The following is a 23,361-nucleotide window of genomic DNA, read 5'->3' as shown; positions in this document are numbered from 1 at the left end:
ATTTCAGTATTCCCTCTACCAGTTGCTAATAAAAGTCTTACTCCAAGCCCCTTCTGGGTCATCTCTGTATATAATAAAGAAAAGGGCATCACAAGTTAATGGTTTGAGTCCGCGCCCACTAGAAAAACAACACAAATGTCACTTGGAACCCAAACATGAATGAGATGGTCCTTGTGGTGGTTCAAAGATAAAGGGCATGTGAGGATTCACTACATGTGCATCTCGTACCTATGAAAACAAAATACCAACTTGACTGAGTACCAAACATAACTACGACTTCCTCAATCACTAAAAGTGACCTACAACTTCAAGTCAAGACAATGTATTTAGATATCTTTTGGCCAACAGTGGCAAGGACCATGTAACACTTAATGCCACTGTAAAGTAGTTCTAATGCTGACTGAGGAAGTGCCTTCAGCTATATGTTTTCCTAAAGTACATTTTATTTGGCGTAGGTGGCAATGCAGCTGATGACAATGACCCGGAAGCAGATGGAAGGGATGGTGTTTCCTTCATTAGCCCGCTGGGAGTTCTATACATGCCACCTATGACCGGTATGTTTATCCCCTTGTGATGTTTTAACTGTGGCCTCCAGTTCTAGATCTATATTTATAAAAGTAAAAATGTGTGGGTTTGTGGCTGGGTTTGTGGGAAATTGTTGTTCCTTATACAATTCCACACTGTTTCACCAATCTGCACCACATTTTGCATAGTTACCTGCTAGGACCCTCCAGATATTACTGGCTATTGTAACGGCATCATCAGTCAAGACACAGACAACAGATTCAAAGTTCAAAATAAAATGACTTATTAAATTAAATGGTAGGATGGTAGAAGGGCTAACTTGCCATATGCTAAGGTGGGATTTCCCTACCGAATGAAACGAAGGAAAGTCTGAGTCTAAGAGTTCAACTTAAAAGTCGGTTTGTGTCCAAAACCTATCCTTGCCCTCAAAACCAAAGCTAAACAATGTGTAGAGATGTCAATAATCAAAGAAATTGTGATCAAAACAAAGTTCTGAGCTTCTTCCAGCTCTTAGCTTCCTTTTCAGCTCCCCTTCCCCAAGTTCAAAACAGTTCCACAAAACCTTGAGATTCCCTTCCAAAAGTTCAAGGCAATACAGTTCCACACACTCCTCGGGGTTCCCTTCCCCATGTTCAAGGCAACACAGTTCAAAAGAAAAGCGGCTTGAGGATCCATCCTCAAGACAACATTGCAGTTCATCAAGCCTCAGGGTTCCCTTCCCCAAGACTCTGACGTATCAACATTTGTGTGGTTTCAAACTTTCAATGTTCAGCACAATTCCAGGTCAACCTGACATACCTTCTGGATGACATTAACAATTCACGTAAAGTGTTCTTTAAGGAAGACATGGTATCAAACATTAAAGACAGACACAAGTGATCACTGTTCAAGGGTGTTTATTGAACTTCAATGGGTTGATTGAACGCCTATCGAACCTAAATCTAAGCATGGGAGTAAGCTACGACCATCAAATTAATAATAACGCAGTCCTAGTGGAGTCTCTGTCAAAATAAAAGGGTCTATACTAATAAATCTATTGCCAATCCTTACTTCTAAAAACAAATGGTGTGGGAAAATGATGTATCCAAAAGAAAAGTGTTCAAGAAACAAGATGTCAGGTTAGTTGAGCAGTTGGCCTCCCTTCCCCATGTTTTCAGAACAGGACAAGGTTGCACACTCGAGCTTCACACGCACACTGGCTTCTCAGCCATGAGGATGCAGTTCAAAACATAGGTATCTGGGTCTTCTGCGCCAAAGTCTCGTTCCCATTAAAAGTCTCATTGCAGAGTGCCTGGCGTAACAAAAAAGTACCAAAGTTCCTTTCTCATAAGGATTTTCACATTCACAAGTTCTCGGGTTTATTGTTCACCATAGATCTCCCTCAGTCGGGCTTGACCCAACTTAAACACAAAATCACAATTGGTCTCCCTCGATCGGGCTCGGACCACGGGTCTCCCTCAATCAGGCTCGGAATTTATAATCTCACTTTCTTTGCTTTCTTTTTGTTATCAAAACTTTTGACTGTGCAATGGATTTTTCTTAAACCATCGCAGGCCCACATCGATTCACTTCATCCATAAGTTTCACTTTATTGCTTTTGTTTCTGCCACTTCTTGGCTGGGTACATTACACAGAGACCTTGGACTGAGCAAACCTGTGGTGCGGGACCACTCTGTTACTTTGCCTTGTACCTTTTCTGGTTCATATTAAAGTCCAAACATTCATCAGCAATTGACCTTTACTTGCTTCTTTAATCACTTGTGTTAATATTCTTCCCTCTTACATCTTCATACAATGTTGCCGCTTCCAACCTTCACTGCAACACAGACTGGTCTTGTATCGGTCTCCCAAACTCACTGGCTGTGTTGATTTCTCTGGTGCTGCTTTGATCTGGAGCCAAGGATGGTACCACAGCAGCTGCTGCCCCCCGCCCCCACGAGTCAGCCAGTCATGTAGGAGGGCCCTGGGTATCTCCGACACACAATGCAGGATTCTTCAGTCTAGTTTCCTGGCCTTATGCCTTTTAATCTGAAGGTTTCTGTAAAGTAATGGTTTCTCGCTGGAAAGGTCAAAGGACTCTCTCTCCTTGTTCTTCCGTCTCTGTTTGCCGCCTTTCTCCCCTCCTTCAGCTGCCATCTGGAAAAATAATGGACCTTCATGTGCTTTGCCTCGCTGATAGTGTGCTCTCATGCTCTGCCTTTTATCTGTGTGGGAAAGCTTAATGGAAGTCAGGTGTGAGTTGTAAACAGTAATTGCCTGACTTTGCCTGACCATAGTAGTGGGACATGTCAGGTACAGTGCTCGGGTAAGAGTCTGTTTTCTCCCACAGCGGGATGTCTGTGTAAAAGTGTTTGTGTAGGGAAGGGGGTGTTACAGTTCCCAGGTATCCTACCTGGTATGATGGAGTAAAGGTGTTATAGGAGGGGGATACTGCGTCTCGCCATCAGGTGTCCCACTCCCACTCCCTTGAGACCCCTCACCCAGGTGATCCTCCCGCACTGGTCCATCCCAGAAACTGGATCCAAAAGCGATGGCCGTGTCCTGGCTACCTGGATGACAGATCCTTGGGGACTAGTCAGTGAGACACCTTCTGGTTTCTCACAGTTCCTTCTTGATTTTTTTTACAATGTCTTTAGCTTTCATCATTATGGCCTCCCTGATCTAGGCGCAGTTGTCAGTCCACACGGTCCACCCATCACAACCAGGAACCCTAGGCTCTTCCGACCACACAGTTCCTTCCGTATTTGCCCCTGTTTATAGATTCACTTTCACAACAGATTCACTTTCACAACGATTATCCTTATTGGCCTCTTGGCTTTCTGTCCAGGTTCACTCTCTCTTGGCCTCTCCGGACCTGATTAGCCTTTTGGCTTTCCAACAATGTGTCACACAACTTCTGCCAGTCTTTGGCCTTGCCCATTGGTAGTTATTCATAAAGTTCACTTGAGTTTACCAATTCACGTTGTTGTGATCTTATTTTCTCTCCACCTTTTTATTAGGCGGTTTTACATTTTATGCTCTTGTAAATGGGCTCTTCCCCATTTGCCTTTATCATCTCGTAGGTTTGCCCACAACGTTTCATTCAGTTCGGTGTTCAATATTTGTTCAATACTTCCTCTGAACAAAGTGTTCGATTCATTACACTCACCGGTTTTGCAGGACCACTCTTTGCAGCTTTGCCGGTTCTCCCTCTGCTAGCCTCCTGGACCCATGAGCTTCGACTCCCCCCACTGAGAGCTTCCCTCGTTCTCCTGCTTGCTGCGGCGGCTCTGAGCTTCAGGCAGAGCACAGCTTTGGGCAGAGCACAGCTTCCTGATGTTGCTATCGGCAACCGGAGACCTGCCAGAGATTAAGACCCTCTCACGGCCCACACTCGGCCTGGGTGTCTCTCTCCTTCTCCGGACTCGCACAGCTCCTGGTCTTGGCTCTGACTATCTCCTCTCCGGATTGTTTCGTAACCTGCTCCCCATGCTCACCTATGGGTACCCCACTCCCAATCCCCAAGGACCCTCTACCAAGGGATCCTCCCTTGCATCTCCACCCGCAGGGTCAGGATCCAAAAGCAAAGGCCTTTCCCTGGGCACCTGAAAAGAGGACCCAGGAAGAGTAAAAGTGAGAATACCCCCAGATTTCTCACACTACATGGCATGTGGACACCCACTCATTTCACCGGGTTGCAGCACAAGCCAAAATTTGTGTGAGGATTTGTGGCTTGGTGAAGAGTTGTTCCTTATACAATTTCACACCGTTTCACCAATCTGCCCAATATTTTGCATAGTTACATGCTGGGACCCTGTAGACATGACTGGCTACATAACATTTGGACACCCCACCCTTTCCATGGATGTCAGCACCTTCACACATGAGACAGTTCCCTGAAATCGGCAAGACATCAATGTGATCGTAGAAAGACGAGTCCTCAACCCTAAAATGCACAATTTCTGCGACATATTCATGGCAATGCGCTGCAACGAACTGCACCATGCCAGGATGAGGCGACAGATTGGGAGAGAGCACAGAAGGTCCCAGTATGCACTATCACACCAACTCTCGCCTCCCGTCAACGTCTGTTCCGGAGTATGTCAGCTAGCCACAAGCAGCCATTCTCAGTGCAGTTTACTTCAGAGTGCAAGGCACATAAAGCGATAAGCGAATCGGAACATCGACCTACAGGAGTATTGATTTTCAACAATTGCTGAGAGTATTGTCATTTCTGTCTACAGAACCCATTCGCATGAAAGGGTACTTTTTGCTATTTGTTTATAAAGACATTGGCCGATACGAAAAGCATGGTGTGATACTGCCCCCTGCAGCCCAACCTCATAAATGTTTTGAGCATAGGTATTCATAGCGAAATAGCTGACAGCACGGGATGTGTGGTCTAATACCCCGCACTCAAACTCTGTGAGGCGGGTGATGAAATCATGAACACGCCTTATCCAGTTGTGTACCTGTAAAAGAAGCGAATTTCACAAAAATAAAATACCAATATAATAGTTTGTTATAGTTTGTTGGCAAGGGGTGATGTAAGAACTATACCTTTACGATTGCTTGAACAGTAAAACAGTGACAACAAAATGAAACCCTGAAGTTTCAAAGGTGAGGTCATGAAAAGTGAAAAGGGGAGAGAGCAATTGAACTGTGGAAAAAATAGGCAAACTGTATTAATAAAACCAAAGTATTTGAGTGTGGTTTAACACATCTCATGTATTTGTGTTTGTTTTTTGTCCATGTGGCCCCTTGACTATGTCCAATGCTCTATGAACAGCCAGTTTACTTGCCCTGATGATGGACTAGTAGTCCGAAATGCATTGGCTGATTGGCATTTTGGCAAAGGCTGCTTTTAGTGGTTCTTCTAACACAATACAGTTTGGTCTTTTCTAAACAAATGTCTGGATGAAGATTTTTGTTGTAAATTACAAAACCATCTGAATGTGAAGGAACATCACAACCAAAAGTATATTTTGTAACTAAATCGGCTAGACTAAGGCATAGGTCCAGTTTTGCCACAATTGCCAATGCCCCTGCGCAGGCATTCTTGAGAGGGTATGCACCCCACACTCACCCACGCTAGTTTAAACACAGACCACAACATGGGAATTCTCATCAGAAACTAAATTCATCGGAAATGAAGCCTGTTTTCACAGTAACGCTGCTTCTCATGATGTCCATGTATCTGTCTCCATTCACTATGATACATGGTGGCACATCACCCGTCATTAACAGTTTTCTCTTTACTGCTCTTACAGTGTGTTTCACTGAAGTGAGAATATTGTTTGCAGGTATTTTGTGTGTTGGTAAAATAATTCTAACTTTGCTTATGTCTTTTAAGTGTACTTGTAAGCACTTTCTGCTTAAAAATCTTTCTTGAATGATATGCTGCCACTGGAATATGTTTGATGCATGTGAATTGCAACAAGCTTTCGATTGCATTGTCAATATCAATAGGAATCACAGTTATTGGATGCCAGACTTTGAATGGTTAGAGACATGTGGGCCTCATTACGAGGGTGGCGGTAACCCGCCAGTGCTACCGGTGGCTTGCCGCCAACCCCATAACACCTTTACCATCGCCTGATATCCCAGTGCCACCAGGATATCACAAGCGGTGGCGGTAAGGGTTAGTGCCCATTTACACAGAATCGCATAGGACTCCATGGAAATGGGGACATAGAAGCACCGGCAACGTTAGCAATGGTGCTGGTGCTTCCGTAAAAACCATGCCGGTAGAGGTCTGAACTCCCAGCAGGTCAGGCCTGCCGGGGAATCCTTGGCCCCTAGCGGCATCGTTGTAGTATGGTGGTTCGGAAAGGGTGCCAGTACGTTTCTACCGGCACCCAGATATCCAGACGGCCATACTTGTAATGAGGGCCATTGTCAGGGAGATTTTCCTTAAGGCCTATGATCAGGGTCCTCATTGGAATCTCTTAGGGAGACTTTTCAAAAGCCCTCTGTTCCGGGTCCTTAGCTATATCTGTTAGGTGGATGTTCCTTAAGCCAAGTGGTCAGGGTCTCTAGGTGTATTGTCCGGACTAAGGTACTGATAGTGATTTCCTTCGGCTAACCATGCTCTCCAAGTGGTAGTTGTGAAAGAGCTACCCAGGCCTAACTCTCAGGAGATGGATTGGGGTGGTTAACGGGTATATTAGACACCTTTCATTTATACCCAATCAGAAAATATTTGGGCATTTTATTTTTTTATCAATATATAAAAGGTATATAAGAAAAGCCACAGATAAAAATCACTACACTTGCAGGTGATTTCATTTTGTGGAAAAAGAGATGCCACAATGTGTCAGCTAATTAAGACACTTTCAAAAAGAGTTTTCAGAGTACAGTAAAATAGTTTCTCCTAGATAGGAAAATACAGTAACAGGTAAGCGTGCACTTTTCCTATGTAGGCCAGCAAGTTTCAAAAGACCAAGGGAGACCAGTGTGAAGATTTAGAGCAGTCTTCAGAGGGAAAAACCTACATTTTGGAAGAGTGAGCAAAGGAGCAGTTTCTGAAGTTCCTGTGGAGAGAAGCCTGCAAAATAACCTTTTGATGTAGAATAAATGAATACACTTCTCACCAGCTGTTAGAAAAGATTTCTCTTTTGGCAACTTTCCCTACATAGTTTCTATGCATCCCCCAATATGTTTGTTTTGTTTTTTAACCTGTTCTGACCTTTTGTGGGGAAGCAAAGCCTTTAGCTTCACTTCCCCTGCCTCTTGTCAATTTCTTGTGGAGAAACTGATCAGTCCTTCAGACTATCAGTAGTGGGAAACTAGTTTTTCCTTTTTTTTTGCATTTTTGTAACTTTTTAATATTGCACACATCATCATCTTAAAATGAAGTGCAATGGGGATACCTTTCTATGAACATACCTTTCAACACTTGGTATTTTTGGTTACTTTTATATGTTCCTAAAGACACGCTGGTGAGAGCAGATATATTTTATTGTTACCATTTTTGCATTATTTATAGTGCACACATTCTAGTTTACTGTGTAAAGCTACAAAACGTGTCTAGTGCCTGAAAATGGCTGTGCCACAGGATTTACGCTTGGTCTTTGGCCATATTGTAGTTTTACCTTCTTCCTGCCTTGCCAGTTCAGGAAATCCCATATAAGGTCATGCATTTGCCCAGGAAAGCTGCTGCGTTTGACTGCTAGTCTGTATTTGTTTGAGTGTGGCCCAGGAAGTGGGTGGGACTGTCTAGTCCCACACCACATCTCTGGTGCTGGAGAGTCCAGGTGTGGGACATAAGTGAAAGCAATAGTCATCCCTGATCGGCTAACTACTGGCTGTTTTAATTGTGTAGATCATTACCATTGGTGGGCTTAGACTTGCTTCCAGGTTGCATTTTGGATAAGAAGAGGACTCCTGCAGCCATTTATTCAGATAGCCTTGGAGCCAAGAATCTCTTGTAGACGAACAGCTGACTGAAGATCCGAAGAAGACACCTGAAGAGGCCTGGCATCTGTGTGAAACGTGATGGTATTCACCCACTTTCTCACCTGGGATCTTCCATTCAGGTGACCACGGAAGGGCCATCGCTTTTGGATCCCGACCCCAGGGGTGGATAAGCGAGGGAGGATTACCTGAGTGGAGGGCTGCAGAGGATTGTGAGGAGAATGCCCAAGGGCGAGACATGGCATTCCCCCGTTCCCAATTGTCCACCAACCCGCTCTCCCTCAGCATTTATGGGGTTTTCCAATCTCACCCCATCTCCCTCTCCCCATTTCCAATAAGTACTTTGACGAGGAAGAGGTGATCAAGAGCAACGAGGATTACCCATAGGAACCGCATGGTGATGCAAAGAGAGGTCTACTACATGACACCATTAGACTGTCCCACTAATATAGTCATTCAAGGTCAGGCACTTGACTACAACTATGCACACCTGACTCCACTTGACACTCAACTACACTATAATAGGTGTGGTTCTGCCAGAAGCAGTGAGCGAGCTGGGTTTTCTGGATGGAACTTGGAGGCCAAGAAGCAGAAGGCTGCAGAGAGAGGAGCCTGGAAGATCCGGTGGAGTGCGGGTCGTCGAATGCTGGCCTGGTGTGTCAGAGGGGCTGCAGCATGGCGAGGGTGCTCTGTCTCCAAGGAGCCAGAGCGGGACGACTTGCAGGCTGTTGGCCATGTCCAGTCCAGTGCCTGTTCCTCTGGGACGAGTGCCCGTCCCGGGGTGTCCGAAGGGCAGGTGGTAAGACCCTGACCTCAATCCAAGACCCTGGAGAACTGCTCACAATTGATGCGCTACTTTGGTGTGTTTCACGGATTAGAGAGAGAAGGAAACTCAGTAGCGTGCGGGTGGCTGGAGCGGGTGCAGAAGCAATGGAAGCGGACAAGCGGCCTGATGATTGAAAGCGAGAGAAAGCAAAGCAAAGCGAGAGAAAGTGCTATACCACTGCTGAAACTGAAAAGACAGAAAAAGCAAGAGAACGTGCGCTAGCGTACGGAAACCAAAGGGATAGAAAGAAAGTGAACCGAAAGCAAAGAGCTGGTGTGAACAACCTGAAAGCAGGAAAAAGGGCATAACCGACCCGAAACTGAAAAGACAGAAAGAAAGGGAACCCGAAAGCAAAGAGAGGGTGCAAGTGACACAAAAATGGGGAAAAGGGTGCAAGCGGCTCGAAACCAAAACAGAGTATGCAAGAAGCACATGAATCGGAAATGAAGATGCAAGAGTGCATGAAACAGTAAAGAGAAGTGTGCAAGAGGCAAAGCAAGGTGAAAAGAGGGTGCAAGTGTGCACAACAAAAAAGGTGTGCAAGAAGCACACTGAAATTGAAAAGAATAGAGTGGAAGAGGCACAGAAGGGAAAAGGTGCCAGAAGAAAGGTGCAGAGAATAAGGAGAGGGGCTAGACACCAGAGTGGTCACGCCTGGGAGGAGCAAAGAGCCCAGTGTTCTCAAAAGTCTCTGATACTACTCCCATGAAAGAACTATACATTGAAAGGTGCATCCTGAGCAGGAAAACTTTTTTTTAAAGACGAAAGGGTCTGAAGTGTGGGGAAGGGAACCCTGGGAGGCCCACAGAGACATTGTGAACTTTTACAGGAAAGGTCTAGGCTTAGGGAAGGAAACCCCCCGCTGTAAGTGTTTTGAATCCGGCACACACCCAAGTCACTCCCAGCATGTAGTGCACAAAGGAAACCCTTATTTATTTTTATCTATAAATTCAATATTCCGAACGATATGCCAATCATATCACACCCTTCTCCTGAGACCCCCCCCGGTCACACTGAACCAGGAATCAGGCTTGTTTGCAAAGGTAAATATTTATTTATGTATTTAGAATTTTAATCACAATACATTTTAATAGGTAAACAACAATCACCAATGGGGTGACAGAACACGGAATAGTATCTTTAATACACTAGGAATCCAGTACTGAGCACAAAAACAAATGCAGCACAGAAAAGAATACTTTTGGATTGGTTAAGGGCAGATGGCACTATGCTTAGAGGTTCCCCCTGCAACACCCGTATTCGGGAATAGCACAAAACAAACAGAATATCACTCCCACCTTCCCCCTTCAAACACAGGAGAAAAACGGAATTGACTTTTCAGCTGTCAGCATGGCTTTGAAATTGTCTTTGGAATTGACTGAGCAAAAACACCAAATGTGGTCCAAAATAATTAAATTATTATAAATTCCTATGGGAGCTGCTTTGAACAGTTGCACACAAGCAATGATTTAGTAAAAAGAAAACATTTAAAATCTCAAAGTCCAAGTGGGAAGCAATTTAAAGCTATTTAACACGTGTAAAAACCTTCCAGGATTTCAATTTGCAGCAAACTTTTCCTTGTGCGATATTCGCTATAACGGGTGAATTGCTGAATTGGATAGCTAAGGATGTTAGGTACAAGTAGGAGTTGAAATTACGCTTCTATCATAAAAACTGAGGGAGTTATAGAGGTTTTGGTAAGAGTCGTTTTTGAAGAATAGGCGTGAGCATGGAAAACAGAAATGCACTTATAAATGACAGATGGGTTTGATTACACTAGCTATAACTATGAAAAAGCGAATGCCACAGATGTATTTTACAGTCACGTGATCAGCGTAACCCGCCTGTTGTGGATACTCTACTTCTTCAGATGAGAAAAGAGTCAGCGCAAAGATAGTTCTAGCAATACTATGGTTCTGAATTAAAGATGGGATGGGTTTGAGACATGGATCATACAATGCAGAGATATTAAGGGTCACTGTTCTTCCTATTAATACTCAAAGAATAAGTTATTAAATTGGACCGTCAGTTCTGGTCATGGATTGGATCTGGTCTAGGAAAGACAGCACATCAGGCATGGGACTGGATCGGCTAGGCTGATCACCGGATTTGCACAGGATCTGCCCTTCTTGGTTCTGGATATTTCAAACAGCTGGATAGCGAGTTCCTTAGGCAAGCCTTGTGGTAGCAAGCCAGAGAGTTTCAGGATACTGGTTCAAAATGCCTTCTCACCCCGCAGCGCTTCACTGGGTGGCAAGAATAAGTTTGAGGATTTAGGCCATTGCTGAAATCAATAGTTCTCTACTGCCTGCAAGAGTCTTGGCATCTGGATCTGGAAGGATGTTAAAGCTGGATGCAGAATGCTGGATCAGAGTGCTTCACCAGAATCAGGAAAGTGAGTGGATCAGTGAGTCCCTACGTGTTGTCAGCTTTCTCTATTTATCCTTTCAAATGACATCACAAAATGGGTGTATGGGCCGGCTTAACTAAGCTTGCCCCTGTGAGCTGGGATTGGATCAAAACCTCATCTCCGCCTTGCAACTGAGTGATTGGATCAAGGCCAGATGATGTCACATTTATGGTTTAGCTTTACAGTCCTAAGAAACCTCTCTTTAGCCGCTGTTCTCAAAATCAGATTTTATCCTAAATCCATATTTCTACATTGGTCACTTCTACAAAATCACACACAAGGATTCCATATGTTATGTAGCATCTGCTCCTCAAAATCCCGCAGCTGTGGGATCGTGTTTCCCTTTTCTACAGAATGTTGTCCTTTTCTCCATGAACACAATTTCCAAACTTTCTGCAACTTTCCACAAATGTGTGTGTTTACAATAGGGATATGTGTGTAAAGTTTCACAATTCTAGTATTAACACAGTTCACATGAAACCATATATTTTGCCATTCCTGTCCAGAACATGTTACACAGCTCTACCACCTCTTGAAACGTGCAGCCAAAAATTAGACCAACAGATATGTCCATGGTATATTTTTCATCACTTTGAATCATAAGTTATGGTCTTTACAGATTGTTCATTGTTCATGCTTAAGAGAAAATGGTCCTGCCCCTCTGTCTCTCCCTGCAGTCCAGAAGCAGTCCCCTCCCTTGGGAGTTCCTTCCAGGAGCAGTTTACAACCCCTTTCACACCTCCGTTTCCTGGGCTGAAGCTCTGTCATTGTTCATTCTCTTTCTCTAGACAAAAGTCTAGGGTAACCCACAATTATCATCTCCTAGTGAGTTTCAGCTGAGAGAATTTCTCCTCCCCCTGGAAGAAACTTGTTTTCCCACTTTCAAAGGGTTGCAGCTTAGCCAGGCTAATTTATTCTCAATTAAAAATCAGCAAACTTGTTGCATCAAACATAAATACGTTACTTTCTGAGCTTTAACTCTGTGGGATCACAAACACAACTGAGATCTGTATTCCTTTTAGCAACAATCCTATTATGTCTGCTAATCCGGCAGATTTTTAGCTTAAATACTTTGAAATTTCATCATGAGCTCATCTGACAGCTGTCATTCAGGTAGCCCAGGGTACTGCACCCAGATTTTGACAGGGGCTGTCAGTTTACAGGCAATCCAGGTTTTCTAAAGAAATGTTTTACTCTTTACATTTTAAGACTTTATATATTCGCCATGCTTCATAAGATTACATACATTTGAGCACCCAACAAGGTTTTGGATGTCGAGAAGTGTTGTGCTAGAGGCATTTTGGAGTTTTTAGCAACAAAGCAAATGTCATTCATAGGCGCATTTTTGAGTTTCATTTGCAAAGCGCTGCTTCTCTCTCTGCACTCTGTTTGCTGGTCATGGAGCCCACTGGCACATTTTCTGCAGTGTGTGCTCTATCCCACCACATGTTCACAATGGGTGGCAGGTTGTGCATCCCTCTTTTTGTGTGTTCACACACACGCTTTTGTAGGTTTTTGGCGCGCACCAGAGTTTTGCCGCCATTGTTGCTGTTTCTTGCACCATAACTATCAGAGTGATGCCGCATAGCACAGAGGAGTGGGTCAATACATCCCACACCGCACCCATGTGAACAAGGGATAGCACAGAGGCAATGCGCTGGTCTTGGAAGCAAGACCATGCAGAGCAACAAAAGTTTGATCCACTCAATGAACTCAGGTATGGTACTAGGCGCACTATAAAAAACCTATTAAATAAATAAAAATAAATAAACCCTGAGAAGCCTTACAGGAACTGTGTCTTTTTTTTGTTTGGAACTGGAAGAATCAAAGCTTGGGAAAGGTATCCCCAAGAGACTCAGAGACCTTGTGAACTTTATTGACTTGCTGCAAAAGCCCTGTGTGGAAGGTTCCGAGGGCAACCCTTTTGAGTTAAACTATTTTTGAAACTGGCAGAACTATGCCTATTGGTAAGGCTACCTGAAACCAGCTGTGTTTTATATCTCTTTTTGAGCCACCATTTTCCTTTTAAGAAAGCCGCCTATCACATTTGGTCTAAGAGTGAGGGGATGCATAGGTTTGGACACAGATACATTTTGGTTTTGGACTTACGGACATTGACGTCCTTAGAGGCATCAGTTGAGGGAACAAACCCCTTAGAGTTAGGGCCAGGTAGGCATTACACCAACTCCACAAAGTTTGACAATAAAGGTTTTCAAACTGTTACTTTTGAGCCTGTGTCTCTTTTGATACCATGCCTGTCCCACACATCTCTTCCTGTGTCTGGCTCGGTGAAGCCCTGTTGGACTACCTGATCTTCAAAGACCCTGAATGGTGCTTCAGCCCTTGGACTAATGGGACCAACTAGTCTTGATGCCTCCTCGAGGAACCAGACATCCTGAGCCTTCGGAAGTGTCCCTGGACCTCCCAGTGGACTGACCAACTCTCTCGTGGGCTATCTCACAAGAAGCATCACCGTTCTGCGATTGCACAAGAACATTTTGTTTACTAACTTGTGGTACAAGTCACCTTCTCTGCGAGAGAAGCTTCTTCATCCGTGACTGGAAGGACACCTGCGTTCGTCTGTGTGCAATGGCCATCGCTCAAACTCACCTTCCCCTGTCCTTTGAAGTGTCCTGAAGAGGCCTGCATAGGCGAATCTTGTATTTCTTCATCGCCGGGGGTTGCATCTTTCATGTGGACCTGACTGGAAGAATCCTTGCACCCATAACTCCTGGGCATCTCTCATCAGAACCAATGGATGTAAATCCACCCCTCAGTGATCCCCCAGTCAACATATCATGTCATCTGGCATTTGTCTCCCTCTGTCCTCCATAGGATAAAATTGGAAACCAGTCCCTTTATATAATGATATTCCAATCCATTGCCTTTTGGTCCTCGAACCCGGGTAGTATCATCCGAAAGCTAAGAACGCAAACTTACTTACCCAGTAACCTTGTTGAATATCTTTTTTTAATCCATCGCCAACACAAGTAACTTGACTGCTACCGATGCATCCTGGGAAGAAGTATTGTTGCTCCTGTGACCTTTAGGCAGAAGGCCCCATTCTTCTTAGGGATTGGACTGCTGAAGTTAGGGAAACTGACTTGTGACTTGGTTCCATCTTTACTGCATTCATTCACTTACCTATTGTGTTTGAGTCATTTGAATTCATTTGAAGAACCTATGGTGAATGTATATATGTTGTGGGATAATATCACCTACTAGTTTCCTTTTTTAGTGTTTTTTTATGCCTAGAATAAATATTTGTATTTGTATACATTGCTGTCTAAACTGAATTATTTTGTGCTTCACTGTGTGTACTTATTGTGGACAACTGACCCCACTCACACTCCCCTGAGAATAGTCTTCACTGATCTCCATATTTACCTTGATTGGGTTTTGGCTAACCTCTCAGAGTGCCCTGTTCACTATTACTAGGATGGCCTCCTAAAGTCTGTCCACCATGCCAGATTCTAGAAATCCATTTTAACACCAGCAATGACAGAGGCCGGTAGAGTAAAACCCTGAAACCGAAAAATCAGTTCTACAACAACAGTTTGGCAGTTTCCAGAGGTGGTCACTGTGAACATTTTTTGGTGACCAAAAAAGATTACAGCAATGACCCACCATTGCAGGAAGGACCCCAATACACTTGGGATGATGGATTATTGAAGATTTGGTGATTCCAAGTTTGATAGTCTGAGCTGGAGCAGTACAAAGGTGAGTCGCGGCTGTGGTCATTTGTAGTCATTGATGTAGGGTTCCCACCTCATCCTCAGGCACAGGATTAGGCTTCAGAGGGTGTGGCCAGGTTGGAATGGCACCAAGGAAGGACAAATATGGAAATTATTTTTAAGAAGTAAAACCGGAAAGGGTGCCAGCCACTGAATAAGTAACGGGAGGTGAGTCTGGTGGTGCAGTTGCATGATCAAAAATAGCTCACACTCCTAGAGCTTCCCAGTTATTGGAGATGGGCCCAGGGTGTTTGCCTGATGTCTCTGGATGAAGATTTTCTGGCCAGTTCAGCAGAGATTCTTCGCAAGCCAGAAAGCAAAGGGGCACCTGCTTCTGGCTCCAGTGATGCAGGCTCAGTCAGAAGCTTCATGGGGACGGGCCCTGGAGCGGGAGCTGTGACCCAATATTCTCCCACTGGTTCAGGGGAAAGGATCAGCGCAGAGGCTTCCTCCTGGTCTGCTGGAGACACAGAGCTTCACAGTCATATTCTGCAGAGCATCCAAGAATGCTGGTGCAGTGTTTCAATCCTCCCTTGAGTAGCCGCAGACAAGGTCAGTGGGTAATCAGTCTATTACCCCCGTTTAGGACCTGTGATTGAAGACAACACCGAAGAACACACTAAGAGTAATTCAAACAGAGGGGGAGTAAGCCAATGGCGGAGCATCTCTCCAAGCACACACATGCATTCTGGATACGGGTCTTTCACACCGAGGAATGAATCCACACTATTCCAGACAAGCATTCATCTGCACATGCCAGTCAGTACCGGTGTCAGTCTGACTACAGCAATCAGTCCTCGATAGAGGCATCCAGTGAGATCAGATGGCCACTGTCTCTTACATGCACCAGGCGGACAAGTGATAGTCATAAACACCTCAGGTCTTCGAAGCAAAAAATGACAACCTCCATTTTGGTGAATAGGCGAGGGGTTTAAAAAGGACACAGCCAGGTAAAATGGATTCCACCACGTGGAACCATTTTACACAGGCAAAAAATCCCACACCAGTTTGACCACGTGACTAACACAGAAGGGTCCCCTTGTCTGGGACACTATGGATACCTTTTGGGAACTAGCCTCACATCACTGTCCCAAACTAAGCTTGAATACTGACATGAATCACTTTATTTTATTCATATCTGTGGTTATAGTTGAAGTCTTGAATTAGCAATTTTGCTTATATAATTTATTAACTGTGAGATTGAGCATATGTATGTTGTGTTTTTTGGTAACCCTTTGTTGCCTTTTGCTACAAGCACTTTAGAGAGACACTCTGCAGCAGTGCCTCTTTGCTGTCCATTACACTGCTCAGTTGGAACACTGCATGCTGTTGTGGGAAATTGGAAGTTATTTTTATGTCTATTGGTGGCACTGTACACATTTAAAGGAACAATTGTGATTTGATGCATACATGTGAATTGTAAAAACGCAGTGCCCTGTTCGGAGGGAGTATGTTAATGTTTGTTTCTTTTTGCAAACTTGGATTCTGTTCCTTTTCCAATTGTGAGATTTAGCGCACAATTGTTTTGTTGTCTATACCTTTTGAGATATTTTGTGGCAGTGAGTCTTTGTTCTCTAGTGCAATGGTCATTAAAAACACTATATTTCTTTTATGTTTACTTTTTGCCTCGTATTTATTTGTCCATTTTCTGCTAAGGGTTGTCCAACTCCAGGCATCGAGAGCCGGAATCCTGATGGGTTTTCAGGATACTCCTTATTAATATTCATGAGGAAAAATGTGCATACATTTAGAATCATTGTGTGCAAATTTATCTTGTGAATATAATGAGCGATGCCTGGAGTTGGACAACCTTTAATTGAAAGCCAGAAGAACGCAGGTGGTGGAGATGCTGAATGTCTAGTGAAAGGATTCCTTTCTCCTTTGTATGTTCAGTGGCTTCTTTTGAGTCCTATTGGATTGATGTTTTCTTTGCGACTCAGTTTGGTCGGTGGTTTGAGCCTAAATCATGGCCTTGTACTTTGGTTTCACTGTTTCAGAAGTCACGGCTTGGCAGGCATGAAAAGCATCGAATTCTTTGAGTGCATTTCATCTCCTATAAATGTGATTTAAATTTAAAGACCGCATTGATCGCAAATCAAGTAACCCTGAAAGTATTGCTGTCTCCTCATACAAAACTACAACAAAGTATTACATTGGGAAATGCACAGAGAAATCTTTATGGGAGGGCAAAAAGGGGACGTTCCCCGGGCCCCCACCTTGGGCCACTGCCTGTATAATGCAAAGATAGCAGTGGACTTATTTCACAAAACATAAATAACACATCTTGATACGTGTGCTGCTGAGGCTACGTGCCTGCGACCTGGCCATTGTTCTCAACTAAGCTCTGACTTGACCCATCAATCCTGTTATGCATTCCCCGTTCACTGTAGTACCTACTGTTTGTGTGTTTACTATATCACAGCTTGTGTAGCCTTTTTACCTTTCTTTGGTGAATGCATTGAATATATGCAATACCCAGAGTTCAAATGCATATTTATTAGCTTGCGTGCCATGGCGGTTCAAAAGATAGTTCAGTGTATTAAGCACGTGCTGCAGAGATCTATGTTCCTATGCCATAACCTGGTAAGGCAGATTTCACCAATACTATCTCTGAGGTTAATAAACGGGAAGAGTCAAACTTTGGTGATCGTAGCAACTACTGTGATTCAAAACAATATACTTGCACCAGAACGTGCTGATTATAAAAAATAATATCGTCTAGGTATCCTGCAGGCCTAGATTTCTGTCCCTTCAAATGAACATTGTAAAAACGGAGCAGCCATCCCCAGACAGAACACAATAGGCCTCATTTTCTCCTTTAAATGGAAGCATAACAGCAAAGTGTTTACTCCTCCATTTAAGGCTCTGCCCCATGTTCTAACTTGATCGAGGCATAGGAGGGCAGCAAAGCTGATTTTGCATCTCCGCTTTGCTTTCCACTTCTATCTTGGGGGATCACCCGTTTTTACGCCTGCATGGGATTTTCATGCAGGCGTAAAACCAAAGGATTCCAATGGAATACACCTTGCATTTACACCCGATATGTAGCAGGCAGATTCTTTGCATTTACACCGGATATGTAGCAGGCAGATTCCTTTGGAATCCATTCTAAAACGCTGCCTGTAAAGCATCATTTACAGAAAGGTTTGTGTTTCTCCCAAACTGAATGGTAAAAGTGAAGAGTAAAGGTGATTTCGCCTTGCTTTACTCTTCACGTTTACGCTCTGCTCGGAGAGTGATGAAAATTCCATGCAGTGGACCCAACAGCACATGAGTGCAAACGTAGGTGGTCCCCTTTATATAAGTACCATTTTTATTTAATATGACCCCCACTGTGTTAATAGAGAGAGGTGATTAGGAAGCCAAATTGAAGACAGTGGAGTCAAAGTGTTAATGGCTGGCCAGCGGACAATACTGTGATCCTGGGCAGGTCATCTAATCCTACTACATAGTACTGCCCTGTCTCCAGTGAAAAGGGTGGCATTCTCACATTATGGTGGTATTTTTAAACCTTTGCTTTCTGTTTCCTTTTATTTAGCCAGGTTTTTGTTGGGCTTGTTAGGTTTATTTAAATCTTTCAAATACATTAGTAAAACCAATATTTATATTTAGGCTAACTTAAATTAGTACTCCTCTACTTGCAGGCATCCATTTAGGATGTTAAATGTTAAATGTTAATGAATATTTGTACCGCGCACTATCACCACCGGAGTGGTCCCCTGGCGCTCTGGTGAAATTGAAAAGCAAAGGGTGAGGGGTGTGAATTAGTGGGAACGAGCGGGATAAGTGCGTGAGAGCACTGATGTGCTGTGGGCAGCTTCAGTTCGGTTAACACCGTTCACTGAGCTTGGGGTGCTTTCCGGTCGGTAGCCGTTGTGTGCTGTTGTGCGAAGATGTGTGGTTTGTTTTGTTGTTTCAGTGTAGTGAAGTTTGTGCGGTTTGTTGTGCTTTAGAGTTGTGATTGTGTTTGGTTAGAATTTGAGAGGTGTATGCCAAAGGGTGCAAATTGTTAGTGGGTTGGGTATTGTCTGCGCTAGCTAGAAGGGATGTGCTAAATTTCCACTTTCTTTCTAGATGTGGTGCGTGAATGTCTCTGCATTTCTATCTAGACCCGGCCATGGCTAATGTTCACAATCCTGTCTATATAAGACGCATGCCAATATTCACAATTCTATCCAAATGTGGCACTGGCTCATGTTCAAAATCCTGTCTATATGCAGAGCACGCTATCATTCACAATTCTATCTAAGTCTGGCATCGGTAGTGTTCCCAATGCAGTCTAGATGTGGCAATGGCTAATATTCGCTATTCTATGTAGATGTGGCACTTGCGACATTCACAATCCTGTCTAGATGTGACACAGGCTAATGGTCACAACAATTCTATCTAAGTGTGTCTTGCTGACATTCACAATGCCATCTAAGTGTGGCACTTGCTAACATTCACAATCCTATCTCAATGCGACGCAGGCTAATGTTGGAAATTCAATCTAAAAGTGGCACATGCTAATATTCACAGTTCTAAGTGTGGCACTTGCTGACATTCGCAATTCGATCTAAGTGTGGCATTTGCTAACATTCACAGTTTTAAATGTAGCACTTGCTAACATTCACAATTCTATCTAGGTGTGGCACACGCTAACATTCACAATTCTAAGTGTGGCATTTGCTAACATTCACAGTTCTAAGCGTGGCACTTGCTAATCTTCACAATCCTATCTAGATGAGACACAGGCTAATGTTCACAATTCTATCTAAATATGGCTCCTGCTAATATTCAGAATTCTATCTAAGTGTGGCACTTAGTAACATTCACAATCCTATCTAGATGCCATGCAGGCTAATGGTCACAAATCTATTTAAATGTGGCACTTGTTAATTTTCACAATCCTATCAAGATGGCACGCAGGCTAATGGTCCCAATTCTATCTAAATGTGACACTTGCTAATATTCTCAATTCTATATAAGTGTGGCACACGCTAACATTCACAATTCTAAGTGTGGCATTTGCTAACATTCACAGTTCTAAGCGTGGCACTTGCTAATCTTCACAATCCTATCTAGATGAGACGCAGGCTAATGTTCACAATTCTATCTAAATATGGCTCCTGCTAATATTCAGAATTCTATCTAAGTGTGGCACTTAGTAACATTCAGAATCCTATCTATATGTGATGCAGGCTAATGGTCACAATTCTATTTAAATGTGGCACTTTCTAATTTTCACAATCCTATCTAGATGCGACGCAGGCTAATGTTCACAATGGTATCTACGTATGAGTGATGTAAATGATGTTCACCTGGCAGTCTATGTTCTTTGGTAAGGTAATTTAGAGTGGCAGGGCTTTCTGGAGTAGAGTGATTGCTTTACTCCTCACCCACACTTACTTTTTTAGTTGCTGCTGGTTGACAGCTGGCCACTGGCTTCCCCTGCTGACACCTGCAGACACTGTTTGGAGCCGCCATTGTTGAAGCTGCCCTTTGCCTTGGGGCCCTTAGCCGCAGGGGCTGCCGGGCAGGGAGCTACCCTGGGAGGCTTCATGATATGGAGAGGAAGGACCAATCAGGGCCTGGGGAGGGTTGGGGTGGTGTGACTGGGCAGGGGAATCGGGAGAGGGAGTCAGGAGCGTTGTCCTGGGTAATCAGGTGTAAAAAGGGGCTATGGGGTCCTAAATATTGTATTGGCACAGTTGTGGACCACCACCAGGGAAGGGAATGCTTACCTGCAGCGTTGCATGTTCAGAGTGGCCACAGAGCGGTACACAGCAAGGGGTTAGGCCCACGCTGTACACGCCGTTAATACAAACCACCAATCATGGCCTGGGGAGGGATGGGGAGGCGGGACTGGGCAGGGGAATCGGGAAAGGGAGTCCGGAGCATTGCGCTGGGTAATCAGGTGTAAAAAGGGGCTATAGGGCTCAAAAAATTACATTGGCACAGTTGTGGACCACCACCAGGGAAGGGAACCCTTACCTGCAGCCTTGGATGTTCAGAGTGAAACATCAATTCAGAGGATGGTGAAAATAAATCATCTGTTATTCTGGTTTTACATAACATTATTCTAAAAGATCTTTTTAATTTTGCCATATTGGTTTATAATGTGATTTGTGTATTTCCCAAGTGGTCAGGGATTACTGGGTCCCTCATTTGTTTTTGGTTGTACAGTAGCCACAAAACTGTCTATACCCGGAGCCCCAACATCCCTAAAGATGGCCCTGAATGCACTCCTATCACAACTACACCACTGGAAAAGATGTGTTCAAGATTGCATTGCAGGCAACGCACAGTCAATTGTGGGATATTTGTACATTCAGCATGATGCATGCAATTTCAACCATTGAATTGACGGTGAATCTTCAAAAGTTGGTTACCTAACCACTTTTAGCATTCGGCATGCCCTGTGGGACTGTGTCCTGAGGCTCATTGTTTTTGGGAATAGTAAAGTTATAGCATTCGTAATGACATCTTTCTTCTCTTCCCATCTCACCACAGTGACTGAGAGCCACGGTGAAGTGGAGATTAAGGTACATTTGAACTGCAGTCACTGTCAGATGGAAGTCTGCCACATCAACCTGGAGACAGACCAGGTCATATGTGACTGTGTCCATGGAGCTATTTTGGCTGAAGATGGAGTCTCCTGCTTAGGTAAGCGATGGAACACTCAGTTGGCATTGGTCCACTTTCCTAGTCTGGATTAAAATGTGTATCTCTGTCCTTATCTATTTGGAAATATGTCTGGTTTAGAGTCATCCTAGCCCTCCAAATCCAGGCCGTTGGCTCAACTCCTGTTGGCATAGGGCCTTGTGGACTGTGCTGCATTTAAGCCACTTCTATATGCCCTTTTTTACTTTTGTTAATTCTGCAATATTACATAAATCCTTTTTGGTTTTGTCTGAGAGGTGGTGCTTGGGCCTGTGCCATAGTGGGGAACATTTTGCTGCGGATGAGGTTTGTGCATTTTTGTAAGAATACAGCTCTTTGATTTTTTAGTCCCTCCCTGTACTGCCTCCAGCCAATCAGTATTCAATGTTGTTGCCTTGACAACCCTCTACCCAACCCAGATTGCTTCTTTTCAAATCCTCTTACTGTTTCTGCCACCCACAGACAGATTGACGCACCCCTTAGACATCAATCTAATCATCAATGCTATATTCCCATATTGTCATTGTCACATCTCATTCCCTGTCCCTTGAATCATTGAAACCTATATAGGCACTACTTGATCCCCCCTTACTGCATCGTACTTAATGCATTTTGCCCTATAGATAGCTGGCTGCATTGCTGATTATTATACCTCTCATTGTTTCACTCTAAGTACCCCATATACTGCTTCTTGATTGTTGCATCACACTGATTGCGGATGTAATGATTGATGCATGCTGTATACTGTGCCTGGAATTTTGCACCCTCTTGATTATTAGTACATTGATTGTTACAGCCTAAACGCAGTTCCTTGATTGTTACAGCCATTACATTGATGGTTGCATCCCTACAATTATTGTCAATAGTTGTTGCTGCACTCTATATACATCTCCCTCGTTGTTACAACCTATAGATTGATTGCTGTATTCCATATATTGACTGATGCTCCCATACAGTAATGGTGACATCCCATACACACAGGTATGCTAATGACTGCATAACAACAACCACATACTCAAATAATGGAGCACAAACCGGGCAAGAAGCAACGCTGTTTATTACAGCTGGGTGAGCGCACATCCGACACAACAGTGGATTAGATCTGATCGAGAGGCTGACATCTGAATGGACTATGAACAGCACTTTTATAACAAGAAATACAATAGTCCAAAGTCAGGAGAGACACTTGCAAGTGGGAGGATTTGTTTTTTCTGTGCTTCCCAGGGATTGGATTGGTTTGCAACCTTCTCCTCCTCCAAGATAGTTACATTAGTTAGTGAAAGCGTTATTAGAGCAAGAAGTTCAATAGTTTCCCATCACCTCACCTCCCTATGTGGTACCACATTTTATTCACAACCCACCCCGGAACATCTTGCTATTAATGAAACCTTTGTGCTGACCGTCAGAACTTTAATATACTGCCATTGGTCAGCGCCATTGAGAACGGGACACAGACACCCTGCAGCTGGTGGGAAAGGGGACATTCACACGATACCTGTTAGATAATGGCCATCGCGGACTCTGTGATAGATACTTTAAGGGCTGGCCCACTCGTCAGATCTTAGGAACTTACCGTCTGATTGGTCCTCCAAGGAACGCCAAAGTGTCCAGTGTGATTGGTCCTCCCAGGAACGCCATTCCGTCCAGTGTTCCTTTCCCACTGCTGCCTGTCGATGGGCCTCAGCGGTCATGTGAGCGGCACATTGGTACAGAGTCACCCTCCCCACTACCATGCAGGGTGGCTTGTTTGGCTGACCGCCCTGCAGTTACCTCACCCAGTTCTGGTTGTCTTAATTCCCATATGACGAGTACATTGTGCCCCCCCCCCA

The 23,361-nt window shown here is 44.0% G+C and overlaps 1 protein-coding gene across 1 annotated transcript in view; it reads left to right on the top strand.

The window, feature by feature from the left end:
• Positions 1-23,361, top strand: part of ALK (ALK receptor tyrosine kinase) — a 3,554,133-nt gene that overhangs the window by 3,260,567 nt on the left and 270,205 nt on the right. The window contains exons 17-18 of the mRNA XM_069608653.1: positions 456-554; positions 21,383-21,535. Coding sequence (XP_069464754.1) covers positions 456-554; positions 21,383-21,535 — 252 coding nt within the window. The remainder of the gene's footprint in view (positions 1-455; positions 555-21,382; positions 21,536-23,361) is intronic.

This window comes from Ambystoma mexicanum, chromosome 4q (assembly GCF_040938575.1).
Source record: "Ambystoma mexicanum isolate Mex_15411 chromosome 4q, UKY_AmexF1_1, whole genome shotgun sequence".
NCBI classification, from domain to species: Eukaryota; Metazoa; Chordata; class Amphibia; order Caudata; family Ambystomatidae; genus Ambystoma; species Ambystoma mexicanum.
The sequence above is the reverse complement of the archived record's forward strand: the minus strand, read 5'-3'. Positions and strand labels throughout refer to the sequence as shown.